Below are 13,871 nucleotides of genomic sequence, written 5' to 3' on the forward strand. Positions count from 1 at the left end.
TTTTTTTTAATTTTCTCCTCTAAAATATTATTTTCAGCATTTTTTTCATTTAATATCTTCTTGTAAAACACGTATTTTCTGCACAGCACAGTTTAAGAAATTTGATTTAAAACCTGCTCCTCTTCCCTTGGCCCCTTTCGCAGATGACGAAACTGATACCCAGGGAGTCTCATGGGTTGTGGATCTAAGACCTCCTGACCCAGGCCCCACTTCCTTCCTCTCTTCCACCCCAGCTCCTGTTTGCTTTGCCTCAGGTGGTGAGGGAGAGAGCCCGAATGAGCCCAAACTCAAATCAGGCATGAAGAAAAAAAGCAGTGCTAATGCCAGTGACCATCTTTTTTTCTAAAAGCCTGAAACAAAGGAAATTTTCTGCTTCCAGGAACAGCCTTAATCAGTCACATATGTGAACATAGACCCAGTGACTGTTCAGACAATTTTCCACCAACGTAACAGAATTTTCTCGACGCATTGATTTTTTTTTTCTTTTGCCTATTATCAGTATAAGTAGTTTTTTTTTTTTTAAAGATCCCAGCCATGATACCACACCTTTCAACCAGGCAGGCAAGATGCTAAAAATCTGCAGTGTTTGAAAGCAAAGAGAAATGAAGGATTATGGAGAGTAGAAATAGTCCCTGGTTGGTAAAAACAAACAAACAGCTTTAAAAATCTAAGAATGGTGCCCTGCGGGGGTGGGTTTGCTGAACTGTCAGCTCCACCAGTTAATGAGGTAGTTTGTCTAATGGAGGTAGAAAAGATCATTTATAACAATGCTGGGCTTTGTGTGTGTGACTTAAAAATCAAATTGAGTGGAGTGCAACAAATACTAAATGGTATTGTTTATTTTCTAATTAATTTGCTACAAACTACAAAATAAAAGTGTTAAATATATTAGATGGTGTGTGATTTTTAGAAGAGACAGCACTGAAAACATTCACCTCTAATAGTCCATTTACTTTCTTTTCATCAGCGAAACAAGTTGCAGTTTGAAAGTTTGAAAAGGACATTGATATTGTGGGTGGGACATCACTTTTGGGGTTAAATGTGTTACATAAGCCAACCCAGAATGTAGACTCCTTTGTAAGGTTCTGCGGAGCTCTCCAGAGCCTGGGACCATATGGTATCACTGTTGATGATGTTCATTTTCAATATTAATAGGCCGGGGATTCAAGGCCCCGGGGAAAATGTCATGCAAGTGAGGACAGCCACTCACATCACAACTGCTCGTGGACGTTTTCCTCTGGAGGGTACAGCTAGGATGACACAGGCACTCAGTATACACAAGCATAGCATGGTAGAGGGGAAAGATCAGACGTGGTAGAACCAGCCAGAGCTACGTGCAAATTCTGGCTGACTCTGTGACATTGGGGGCAAGTCATTTAAAATCACTGAGACTTAGTTTGCTCATCTGGAAAATAAGGATAATAACCACCTTATAAGACTGTTCTAAGAGCTAGAGCTTAGAGCTCATAAGTGAAGTGCCTGACACATGGTAAACACATAAATAGATGTTGTTATTGATTAGAACATTTTAGGGTTTGTAATAACCAAACTGGCTAATTCACAAACTGAGAAATCACTGTGCCTTAATGAGTCTTTGTTCTCAACTTTACCAGATCCCACCTTTTCTTCTTTACTTCCATGATAAAAATTTTAGTCCTACTGTGCTTTTCCTAGGACTACTGTGATGTGGTCTCCTCCCTGTCCTGACCCCAAAGCCTCTTGTCTATTGCAGCTAGCCTGTTCTTAGAAGGACATCATTTGATGAGACAACACATATGTTGATAACAAACTTACCTGGTGTTTATTCTGCACCAGGCACTGTTCTTCCTTCAGTATTACCTCATTTAATCCTCACAACAGCCCTCTGAAGTACATTCTATTATTATTCCCATTTTACAATAAAAACTGATGTATTGAGAGGTAAGATAATTGTCCAAGGGGCAAAGCCATGATTTGAACCTAGGCGGTCTGGCTCTAGAATCATGCTCTTAACAACTACTGTATGCTAGCCTAGAGAGATTGTTCTCATTTTGTGCCAGATGTGTTCACATTCAGGGCTTGCCATTCAATGGGCTCCAGAGTTTGGGACTTTTACTGAATATTGGTCATCAGGGCCAAAGTGAAACTATGAAGTACATAGTCGGCCCACCCTAGAATCTATTTTAGGCTTCTTCCATTCCCAGTCTCACGGAATTCTAGGTTCTTTGCATCCCTGGCACGTCCTTTTGGGGAACAGGGCAATTTAACCCTCCTTAACAATATGGCCTTGGTTGAGAGCTGTTAAACTGGAAACTCCATGAGAGCAGGAACCACATTAGCATCGCTCCACGCTGTATATCTCTAGAGCCTACATCGACACCTGGCACATAATAATAAGTTAGGATTTGATTGACAGATGGATGATTGAACAGATAGACAAATAGATGATAGTTATATGGATCAATGGATGGATGGATAGGGTTCTTACAAGAAAGTATACTGTTTGACAATAAGAAATTGATATAAAATGTTTCACTCATCTTCAATGGCTGAATCTCTTACCTTTCGTTAGCTTATAGTTTTCTCCCACAATTATATTTATCTTGTTGGGTATGTCATTCTATATGGCTACATTAAAATCCAAAGTTGTTCACATAAAATATGTAAAATCTTGGAAGCACATAGGTAAGGATAACATTAAACAATCAATTTCTATAAAAGAAGCAAGAAAAAAATTTTCATTCATTCATTCGACAAATATTTATTGAGCGTCTGTTGCCTATTAGGTACTCCTATAGGAGTTTAAAATGTAACTTAACAAAACAGAGAAATTCTCCCTTCCTGGCGAGTATATTCTACTGGGGGAGAAAGACAAAAACACTCCCACATGTAATGGACCGAGTTGTTTAAGGGCCATGAAGAAAACTTAAGCAGGGTGAGGAATTTAGGGAATGACTGGGTTGGGGAGGGGTGCTATTTAAAATCAGATAGGCTTATTTTGAAATTGTGTCAGTTTTATTCTATATTAGAATGTGAGAATTTAATAAAATTAAGGTAGTAAATGTAAGATAACACCTGGGAATTAGGAGTCCTAGATTAATAATAGAGATTTTTCACATAATAACTTGATAGAGAAGAAAATATTTTTGAATGTGAGATATATGTATATATTTTTTTCCTACAGGATTAGCAACCCTGGACTTTTAAAGTGATAGTATTTCCCAGCCTTAAACTGAGAAGCTGAACAAAAAAGGCATCATTCCTGTAATCAGTATAGGAAAATGAGAGGTGGAGGAACCACGCCGGGAACAAGCAAGGTCATCTGGTGAACCGTCTTGCCGTTGGCCCAGAACACAGCTCAGACTCAACTCTTGCTCTGAATTTACCTCCCCAACTTTGATTCAAGACCTGGAGTGATGTGTTCCCTCCCCAGAACACATTCCATTCAGTGAGGCCTGAAACATGACCACGAGTAGCCACGCATGTCCTGTCCCGGCAGTGAATGGACACATGACTCACTATCCAGCTGCACCTTACCCATTGCTCTTTCCACCGGTCATTGGAGGCCTTTCCCTGCCTCCCCTCCATGGCCTTCATGGCCACCCTCCTCCAAGTGGATGCAGCACCCCGTCGCCTGCAAGTAAGTACCACTGGAATTCACTCTCTTTTCTCTTGATTGATTGGCTCAATGGACCTGAGAAAACAGGATGATTCATATCCATGGTGAGTTCTCATTTTGTTGGGTGTTGGTTTCTCTTGGTCTAGAATTGTACCTTTAGTTCTATCAGCAGAAATATAATTTGAAACCAGGTAAATGATGAATTTTAGAATTTATTCCATTCAAAATCACGTTGATATTTTTGCTCTGTTTCATAAAATATAAACACAAAAAGTAATCAGTAGATGTGATCAATATACCTGAAGAAATGGGCCACTTAATAAATGATGTTAACAGTGAATTAAGAGATGTTACCATCAAAATCACTAATGATAATTCTGAATTTAACATTGATTTTGGTTGTGTGACTGTCTTTGGATCTCTTACTCATTTCCTCGGTACAGATAAAATCTGTAATTGTTCTCAGCTTTCCAGGGACCTTTGCTACCAATTCATATCACATAAGGATTTTAAATGTCCTTGACCACTGTTAACTCTGTACTAAGCTGTTTCTTACCTCTAATCTTCTCTAAAATGTTGGGTATAAAGTACTCTAAGATAAAAGTAGTCCGAGTTAGAATTCTTCAAGACCGATAGGACTTACTCATAGAAAGCACCCATATTATATGATTTTTCTTCCTAATGTTCTGTCTGAGGTCAAACTATGGTAGCCAGTGAACACTTCCACCTTTTGAAAACAGGTTGCCTGGTTTGGCCTCTGGAGGTGAACAGACACGTTGATTCAACTGTGCTGTGTCAGGCATCCACAGAACCTTCTCCAAGTTTTTTCAGGTTCATAGCTTAACAGGAGCTCTTCCTGGTGATTGCTTCACATTTTGCTGCTCTGTAAGGAGTGCCTCCAAATATTGGCTTGGCACCTGGAGGTTTTTCTTTTGAAGTACTGCCTTAATTTTTCTGTATTGTGGTCTTTGTGCCTTAACTTCTTCCTCCTGCTGCATCTTTAGCTCACTGGGAGCAGGGAGCTTGCTCCACCTACCCGGGACCCTGCAGCCAATGGTACAGTGCCTTCAAAAACAGCAGCAGATAATAACAACAATAAACAACACATAGAGACAGAGATTGGTTTGGTGGTTACCAGAGGGGAAGGGGGGAGGGAGGAGGGCGAAAGGGATAATTCGGCACATGTGTGTGGTGATGGGTTGTAATTAGTATTTGAGTGGTGAACATGATGTAATCTATGCAGAAATAGAAGTATAATGATGTACACCTGAAATTTATACAATGTTATAAACCAATGTTACTGCAATAAACAAAAAATTTAAAAAAAAATAGTAGGATATTTGGATGTCTGGGTGTTTGGATAGATGGATGAACAGATAGACGAACAAACTCTCACTGAGGGGATGTCAGTTATAATCACAGTATTTTCATGCCTGATATATACTAACTTATTTTCCTTCTTGAAATGACCTGATTATAATTCTTCCCTTCCGTGTTTTGGATTTCTGGCCAGAGTATGTGACCAATAAAGTCTTTTAAATTGCTTAATAGCGTTCTCCCATGCTTCTCAAGTTCAAATTGAAAGTAGATGCAGCTGAAGTAGCTTCTTGGCTATCTGGAGAGGTGGAAAGAGTACCTGTATTCAAAATATGTTGCTGACCTGGGTACCAATTCAAACCCTGTTCACTCAACATGCATATGATATAATGAAGTTACTTTAGTTAACACATGAAGGTGTCTGACTAAATGATTGTTAAAGCTATTAAAATGTCACCCAAGAGCTTCTGTATCTAATTCCATAGCTCAGGCACCCTAATGGACAGCACTTTCTGACACTTTTCCTTCCTCAGATCAGAGGTATATTTTGTAGATGTAGCAAATGAGTTAAGACATAAGTATTATTCCCATCCTGGGTAATGTAATCTTGCAGAAGGCAAACTCTTAGGCAGCTGCAGCCCCTAGGTGCCCACCAGCAAATCCCAGCAACTTTGGGCTTCTTTGGCTACTGATTTTAAGGAAAATACAGAGCACAGTAAATGAAAGGGTGGGTGAGAGCTTTATGCTGGATTACCATCCCTGAACACTTGAACAGACTCTCAATATACAAATCCCTCACCCATCTGTTTGCAGATATTTTTAGTTCTAAAATTTCTATAGAACAAAGCTTGGCAAACTACAGCCTGCAGCCCACCAACTGTTTTTGTAAATAAAGTTTTATTGGAACATAGCCACACTCATTTGTTTACATATTGTCTATGGCTGCTTTCATGCTGCAATGATAGAGACCATATAGCCCACAAATCCAAACATATTTACTATCTTGCTCTTTACAGGAAAAATTTGCCAATCCCTGCTATGGAGATAAGAGCTTTGGGATAGGAGTCAAATAATCTGAAATCTAATCAGGCTCTGTCTCTCACTGGTGACATTAGCTCAGCTAATTCCTTCCCCTAATCTGAGTCTCGGTGGCTCAGCCTATACTCTGAATGAGCTGGGCTCTATCATATCTGTCTCCTTTACCTCTAAATACAAGGCTATTCATTTCATTTCACAATTACTAATAAAGCACAAGATACCATCACTACTAAATTGAACCATAATGCAATTGCCATTTTTTAGATAAAATTAGTCAAATATTGGCAGTTTCGTATGATTCCACCTTTAGAAGGACAGGGTTTGCATGTCACCAAAAAGCGAGTAAATAACTGATTACATTTTTTTTTCTGAGGACCTTGGGGAGAGGGTGCTGGTACCTGTACCTTGGAAGGTGGCTGGAGAAGGGGGCAGAAGAAGGGCGAGGTACAGAAAGTTCAGGTGGGAAACTTCAAAGTTAGCTTACTTCATACCATTGGCTAATATCTTGTTTTATTATTTCTTGTTGGAGACAAAGCACATGAAAGCCACTCAGATGAAAATCCTTAAAAGAAGCCAATGTTAATATGCAGTCTGTTAGTTGGCCCTTGAATTAGGAAGTTGTCTTTGTTACAGCCTGTGGTTTAGAAAGACCAGAGAGCAAGGATAAGGTCTTAAAACTTACACACAGACTTTCTCTTGGCTGAAAATAAATTTAAAGTTTTATTCATGTACTGAGATTAGTTAGAGAGGTAGCTGAATTCTATAAAGTCTCAATAACTAGCAAAACACATGCTTGGATGAAAAAGCTGGCTAATCTGGAAGGCAAAGGAAACAAACATGTTGGGGAATACCTCCATAACAAGGGTCGTGTCATTGAACTATGGGATTTGCTGTTTCTTTCTTAATCTGTATGTGTCTAGATTCTGCAGCTTAGCCAGCAAGAATAACTTCTCCTGCCCCTGTAACAAGGTTCTTTCAGCACCATGTAATTATAAAGGCTCAAGAACCTTCTACCTCAAAAGTAAGTGAGAGCAATTTCCACAGCAGCTACTGTTGTTACACCCACTACTTACTCTTCACTCCTTTCACTTCTGATGGTCTCTGGTCAGCCTGTGCTCCTAGACCAGAACCTGAGCTCTGTGTACTTAACCTCTGTCTTCTTACAGTACTTCTTACAGTACATGTCCACATAGAAAGATGTCCTTGACCCAACCTCTTATTTACAGTCGTTTAACCTCTCTGAATTTCTCTTCCACCAACTATAAAATATTTTTATTTAAAGAATAGTCTTTTGAAATAATCATATTCAAATCTTTTAAAGATAAAAGTGGGGTATAAATTAGAAAAGTTGTACTATAAAGGGGTGAAATCAGATCATCTCCAAGGCCTTTTCAACTCTAGGAGATGATAATTCAATATATTATAGCTTAGATTTTCTCCTGGTCCCCATGCCATTTGCAGGAACTAGCCCGTCTTTTCTTTGTTTGTGCCAGTGGTGGACCCTGTTCTTCTGCAGGATGGAGTACTTGGCTATTGCTATGACCATTTGTGATCACTCACAGTTCAGAGGGAAAGACATGACCACCTTTTAGAAATTCTGCTCTCCGGATCCTTCTACCCTAAAGAAAAAAAAATGTAGATATATATATATGTATATTTGTAGGAGAGAAGGGAACTTAAAGTATCTTCTATGGGTGCATGTCATTTGCATTCTGACTTAATTCTTACATCATGGAATCTCTATAAGCTTAGAAATCAAGAAACACATAAGAAAAGAGGAAGTTAAAATAAATACTAAGAAAAACTACCATGTATCGAAGCACCTCCTAGATAATCCACTGAGCATTTATTGTATGTCATTCTTAATCTTTTTTAATAGCCTCCTAATATTGTTGCCAGGCCATTAGCAGCAGTGCCATTTTACAGATAAAGATCACGATATTCAGAGAAAGTAAAGAGCTTACACAGCTAGTTCATGTTAGAGCCAAATTCCAAGCCCAAATCTTGGGATCCCAAAGTGCATGCCTTTCCCAATGTGTTGGGCAATGAGGCCAATTTAACCCTTCAATCCCACAGCTCCACCGTGGGTCTCTCCTTCCCACCATGCTTCAGAGAGTCCTTGGAGATGAAGAACATTTAAAGGACCTCACAGCCTCTTAAGTTTCACCAGCTACTGTGGAGCAGCTATCATTTTTCATCAAAATGGGGAGTTGAAGGTAGACCCCATAGTCAGGGAGTCACCACAGATGGCTCTGCTCAGCTCTGTCCTATGTGTAGAGAGCTTGTCGTTTCCAAACAAGCATGACTTCCAACAGGCGGAGAGCCCGATGTGCTGTGCCAGGGAACACTCAAAATTTAATGCTCCAGAGCTCTCTGTCAAAGTTGGACAACTGTCTGTCTGTCTCTCTTTATGTTCTTTTCATGGCTGATTGTTCTGTTTTATTGCTGCACATGTGCTTTTTTATGGGTTGTTGTAAGCTGGAAAATATTGTTAAAAGTTTTGGCTTCAGAGCCTTTCTCAAAATGATCTCATTTTAACTCCAGCTTCTTAAAACGAGAGGTTTTTTTTTCCTGCCTCTTTAATGATTAGAAAGTGCCCTCCTGTCAAAAATCACAAAATAAGGTATTAGCTATAAAAAATCTCAACCTTCTGGAGAGACAGACTGTGAGTCTCAGAATTACCAATGACAGGACATAAAATGAGCCTTATTTCTATATGTTCTCTTAAACTAAGAGGAGCATTTTTACCTAACTTGTCTAAAGCAGGTGTGCGGCCAGATTGGAATTCCTTATTGCATTTTAAGGACAGTTGGACCAGAGGGTGTTGATCCTGTTTTAAATACATGCAGATTGATGGTAACTAAAACCAACTCATTAATTCCTGTTATCCATCACCCTTTGCTCTGTAGTCTTGTCTTCTTTCTACTGTGAGTTATATTTGTCCTTAAACATACACAATGATCCCACTGGACAGGGATCACATCTAATTTTAAGATGCTAGGGACTTAGTATATTGTTGGTATTTAGTGAATGCCGCACATAATAGTATGGTCTATATAGATATGTATCCTTCACATTCTTTAAGCCAAATAAAATATGGTAAAAGAAAGTAAAAGAACCTTCTTAGGAATTTGAGTAAACTCAGTTATAACAATTTTGCCCATTTCATCTGCCTTTGGTCATGGGATATTTCTGAAGTTCTGAGGCTTAGGGATGTCAAAGGCTTTTACCTGAATGTTTTAGAAATAGAGTTTATGCTTTTGGCATGATTTAACAGGTTTAGTGGTCTTGTGTAGGCCCAGAGCCACGTGTGTATTATGTAAGGGTGGACAGGTATTGATTACTTGAGTGCAGGGCCTCTCTTCCTCAATAACAAAGGAATCTTTGTGTCTTCTTCTTGATGTCTCTACAATTTCCCCAGACTCTGCTTGAGTACAACATGTAATCCTTTGAATGGTTCTAATGAGGAGCTGAGTTCATTCTGTTTGTTGAACCTTACCCCAAAGGGATCAAGAATATGTGAACATAAATTAGAAACAAAAATTATTGTTCAATTTCATCAAATTAACTGCAATGCCCAAAGGAGAATCTGAACTCTGGAAGTGTGTTATTGAATAAAAATACGCTTTCAGTCCATGGAGGCGATCATAAAAATAGGAATGGATTTACCTCTAAGTTAGTCCTGCCAATGATTATATTGAAAGAATGTATACCAAAAAGAGACCGAGAATGGAGAAAACAGAGAGAGAGTAATGGCTTAGACTTCATATTAGAATTCCTTTAGATACTCTATTTATTAGGTAGTTAAATTAAACATACATTTAAAAAGAGCATTTTTGACATCACGAAAATTGATCCTCTAAAAATTGGAATCACCACAATAGCTCTGAGTTGGCTATGAGATATGAGGCCTCCCTTGTGTTCCAAATTTCTGTCTTCATGAATTCATCAATCTAGAGCTCCTATACATTTCAGATGCACTATTTTGGTCCCAACAATAAAAAATCCTTTCAGATGTCCTTGAAGGATGGGAGATTAATCTCCATACAGGTCGATGGACATGAGGACAGGTAGAATTACCACCAGGTGGCCACCCTCTGAGCCTTCTTCAGGATGTATCTCAGGCAGTCCCACAGAGGCTCTGGCAAATTATTCTGTGTCATTAAATGTATAACACCCTAGTCTGTCTGTCTTCTCTGTTTTTCTGCTTTGGCTCCCTCTGATATTTGAATGATTCCAGGTAATTTGAACTGGAAAGAAAGGGTGGGCAGAGAGAGAGGGAGGGAGGGAGCAAACGAGAGAGAGAGAGAGAGAGAGAGAGAGAGAGAGACAGGAGAAAGACAGAAAATCTACTTAATCCTGTTATTTGAGTTCCAGGCCACCTCTAAGAACTTGAGTCCACCAGACCCACCAATGGCCAGCTGATACCATCAACTCTCATTGTTTTTGTTTTTGTTTTAACTTCGCCATGAGACTAGTAAAAGTTACAACCATTTATTTATTGAGCTACACGTGTTACCTCTATCTGCCAGCTGTAAAAGAGAAATAGAGAAACAAAGACCCCGATAACCAACTTTCCTACAGTTGCTCAGATAAAAATGGTGGGACTGGATTTGAACCCTTCTTTCTCTGACCAAAACCAGTCTTTTCACAACTCCATGTCAGCTGTGGATAACAAGGCGATGCAAAGCTTTTTAAAACACTGCATCTGTCTTCAAGGATCTTGGACTCCGGCTGAGAAGTCATAATCACCTAAAACCATTTAGATCTAAAATCCTGATTATTCTCTGCCCTCTGAGGCCCTGATTCTGTGAAGCTTGTAACTTCCCCTCCCACCCACGCACCCACTGTGCATACTTGGATTTACTATCCAAGTCCTATTCTGCTGTCTGTAGTTGTTTTTGTAGCTTTTCCTCCTCTGCTCATCTGTTAACCTGATGCTTGGCACACGGTGGAAACTCATTTAAGGTTTGTGGAATGACTGAATCAGTGGTTCTTGCTGATGTGGGGGATTTTGGAAATTTGTGGATGTGCTTTTGGATGTCACAATGATTGGCAGCACTTATAGACATTCAGTGGACAAGGGCTAGGAGGCTGAATGGCCTGCGCTGTACACAATAGTTGCAAATAATAAAGAATTAACTTACATCTTCATGACTTCCCAATGTCTCACCAGACATTCATCTTAAGAACCCCCCCCAATAAATTATGATTAAGTGAACCTAAACCATAACTCCATTTTACATATCAAGGCAAAATATTGTATGCTTTTATTATACCTTGAATTATTTAGGACTATAATTGCTGTGTAAATCGAGAATAGGCTGATCATTGTTTTGTTTGGAACGTATCTACGAGTCATTCACTACTTCAGAAAATCATGTTACTGATGATAGTGCTATCCTTCATATTTAAGTCACCAATACCACATGTTCTTATCAATCTGCATTTGTAGGTAAAACATTCACTGTAATTCTGCATATAGGGGCAAGCGTCTTACTACTTCTTTATGCCTGAGCATTGACACATTGAAATAACTATTATTTTATTATAAATTACTTTCTTTGAATTCATCCTTGAAATTGCAGTCAGGGCATTATATTAACTTCTTTGAAAGTGTATGTGTAGGTGGGCTATATTATCTACGACTTTCACTTTGAAATAGTAAAGCAGGTGTTATTAAAAATGTTACTAAAAGGAGCGTTGCATCCAAAATGTTTGAGATTACTAGAATGAATGGATGGATGGATGAATACCTGAGTGAATCAGTGAAGAAATGGCTAACAGTGTCAAATAAACTGCTTAGAAAGTAAATGTTCTAGCTGTTGAGAGGAGAAGAAGAAAGTTTATAAGTGAAATGAACAGGGAAGGGTTTGCAAAACCAAATCCAATGATTATGGAAGGTGTGGGACAGTGGGCATGGCGCTGGGAAAAGCCATATGCAGAAGACCCATGGAAAGTAGGAGAATGTTTTGAGAGTCCCATCTTGGAAGGCATGTGGGGTTACCAAGGAACCATCCAGCCCTTGCCTCCATTTCTTGCTGTGTAACCAGTGTCCCCAAGGTGTACAAAAGGGAATCAAATGTATTGCTATTCATGAATCCACTCTTTCATTACTTATTTAACACATATGTGTTAGGTATTGCAGTAAGCACCTCAGAGTCTCTCTGATGGTTTGCTGGGTGAATCTGTCAGAGTGATTGGTTCTCACTTGTGTGTCATGTCAGATTCTACCTTCAGTAAGATGTCATTTTAGTATTTATCAGGAAAAACTTATGGGACCGTTATGGGTTGAATTGTGTTTCCCCAAAAGATGTTGAAGTCCTAACGTCCAGTATCTATGAATGTAACTTTACTTGGAAATAAGATCTTCTCAGATGATCAAGTTAAGATGAAGTCATTAGAGTGGGCCCTAATCCAATATGACTGTGTCCTTATACGAAGAGGAAATTTGGACACAGAGATAGAGACACAGGGAGAATGCCATGTGAAGATTGGAGTTTTGCTGCCACAAGACAAGGAATGCCAAAGATTGCCAGCAAACCACCAGAAGCGAGAGGAGAGGCATGGAACAGATTGTCCCTCATGGCCTTCGGAAGGAAGCAACCCTACTGGCACATTGCTTTTGGACTTCTAGCCTCCAGAATTGTTTCTGGTATTTGTTATAGCAGTCCTAGGAAACTAATAGGGACTATAACTGGGGACTATACCTTCCTGCCACTGAAGAAGGAAAAACTATGCTTTTGATCTTTTCCCCCTCTAGAAGTATCTAGTAATTTGACTATTTTCTCATAATTTTATCCTTGCAATGACTTTCTTTTCCTGCATTATGTGGCTTCTTTGGCTTGAACTAATGAATAATATTTCAGGAAAGTATTTTTTTCCTTCATAGCCAATCTCTCTCGATTCTGGTGGCTACAAGTTCATGGTCATGAGTCAAAATGTTTACAATTTTTTTAAATGAATTTCTCTCCATTCCTCTGGCTTTCTTTTGGTTCTATCCTTAGATGCTAACCTCCCACTCCTTTTCTGGATCTCCACATGCCTTCTTTAATATCTATTTTGCTCTTAATTTTAAAGCCTTAGCTTCAAAACTCTGCAGGGTTACTCATCACTGCCATGTTGGAGCCTGTGAGATTCTCCAGAAGAATCATTCATATTACAAGTGCGTATTTCAAGTACCAGTCACTGAGGGATTATTGATGGCAGTGATCTTATCATTATAGTGATTGGTTGTTTATTATCTTGAATATCACTTTCTTGGCTTATCTGGCAGTCTCTCTTCAGGATTTGTGAGCTATGAATTTAATTGACTTTGTTTAACCTTGTAGAATTCTTGGTGGCTTCTCCCTGTTTGAACGGGCAAATTTGAACAACTTCCCTGTCAGCACCTTTCATGCTCACCTCTTCTCCTTCACACTTAGAGATAGTTTTGTCGTACAGTTAGTTCTATATTCTGTATGTGTCCTGGTCTTTGATCTACCCCCATAAGTTCTCCTCATTTGCGATTTTTTAATTCCTTATGGCCAAAAACCTGTTAAAATTTTTTTGAGGCCACAGAAGGTTGCACCACATGTAAACTACTTAAGGATTCTGGGCCTCACTAAACCGTTCCCTAGTTAACTTTGCCTTCGGTGAAGTGGATGCCTGAGCCACTGTCTTCTTACATAATAAGATGAATCAAATTTCATAATATGAAAATCTGCATATATAAAATTACTTTTTTTCAATTTGTTGCCCAAAATCTCAAAAAAGCCATTGTGCTGATGAAAATGACCGCTTTCCAATGAGAACGTGTATCGTTCATTTAGTGCTGAGGTATTTTGCCAAATGCTCATAAGCTTTGCAAATGTCTTTGCAAGTAGACAAAATAAAATTTTTAGGGTGTTCTGGGAATGAGGACAGTGGTCATCTGTGG

General features: G+C 39.1%; 1 protein-coding gene across 8 annotated transcripts in view; it reads left to right on the forward strand.

Moving 5' to 3' along the window:
- The window catches only part of RARB (retinoic acid receptor beta), a 704,914-nt gene that overhangs the window by 330,853 nt on the left and 360,190 nt on the right, over positions 1-13,871 (forward strand). For all 8 annotated transcript variants that reach the window (XM_087430628.1, XM_087430624.1, XM_087430626.1 and 5 more), the window contains one exon: positions 3,164-3,619. In XM_087430628.1, the coding sequence (XP_087286754.1) occupies positions 3,442-3,619 (178 nt within the window). In that variant the 5' untranslated portion in view covers positions 3,164-3,441. The remainder of the gene's footprint in view (positions 1-3,163; positions 3,620-13,871) is intronic.

Source organism: Ceratotherium simum, chromosome 5, assembly GCF_057802395.1.
Source record: "Ceratotherium simum simum isolate JZ-2026a chromosome 5, ASM5780239v1, whole genome shotgun sequence".
Taxonomy (NCBI): Eukaryota; Metazoa; Chordata; class Mammalia; order Perissodactyla; family Rhinocerotidae; genus Ceratotherium; species Ceratotherium simum.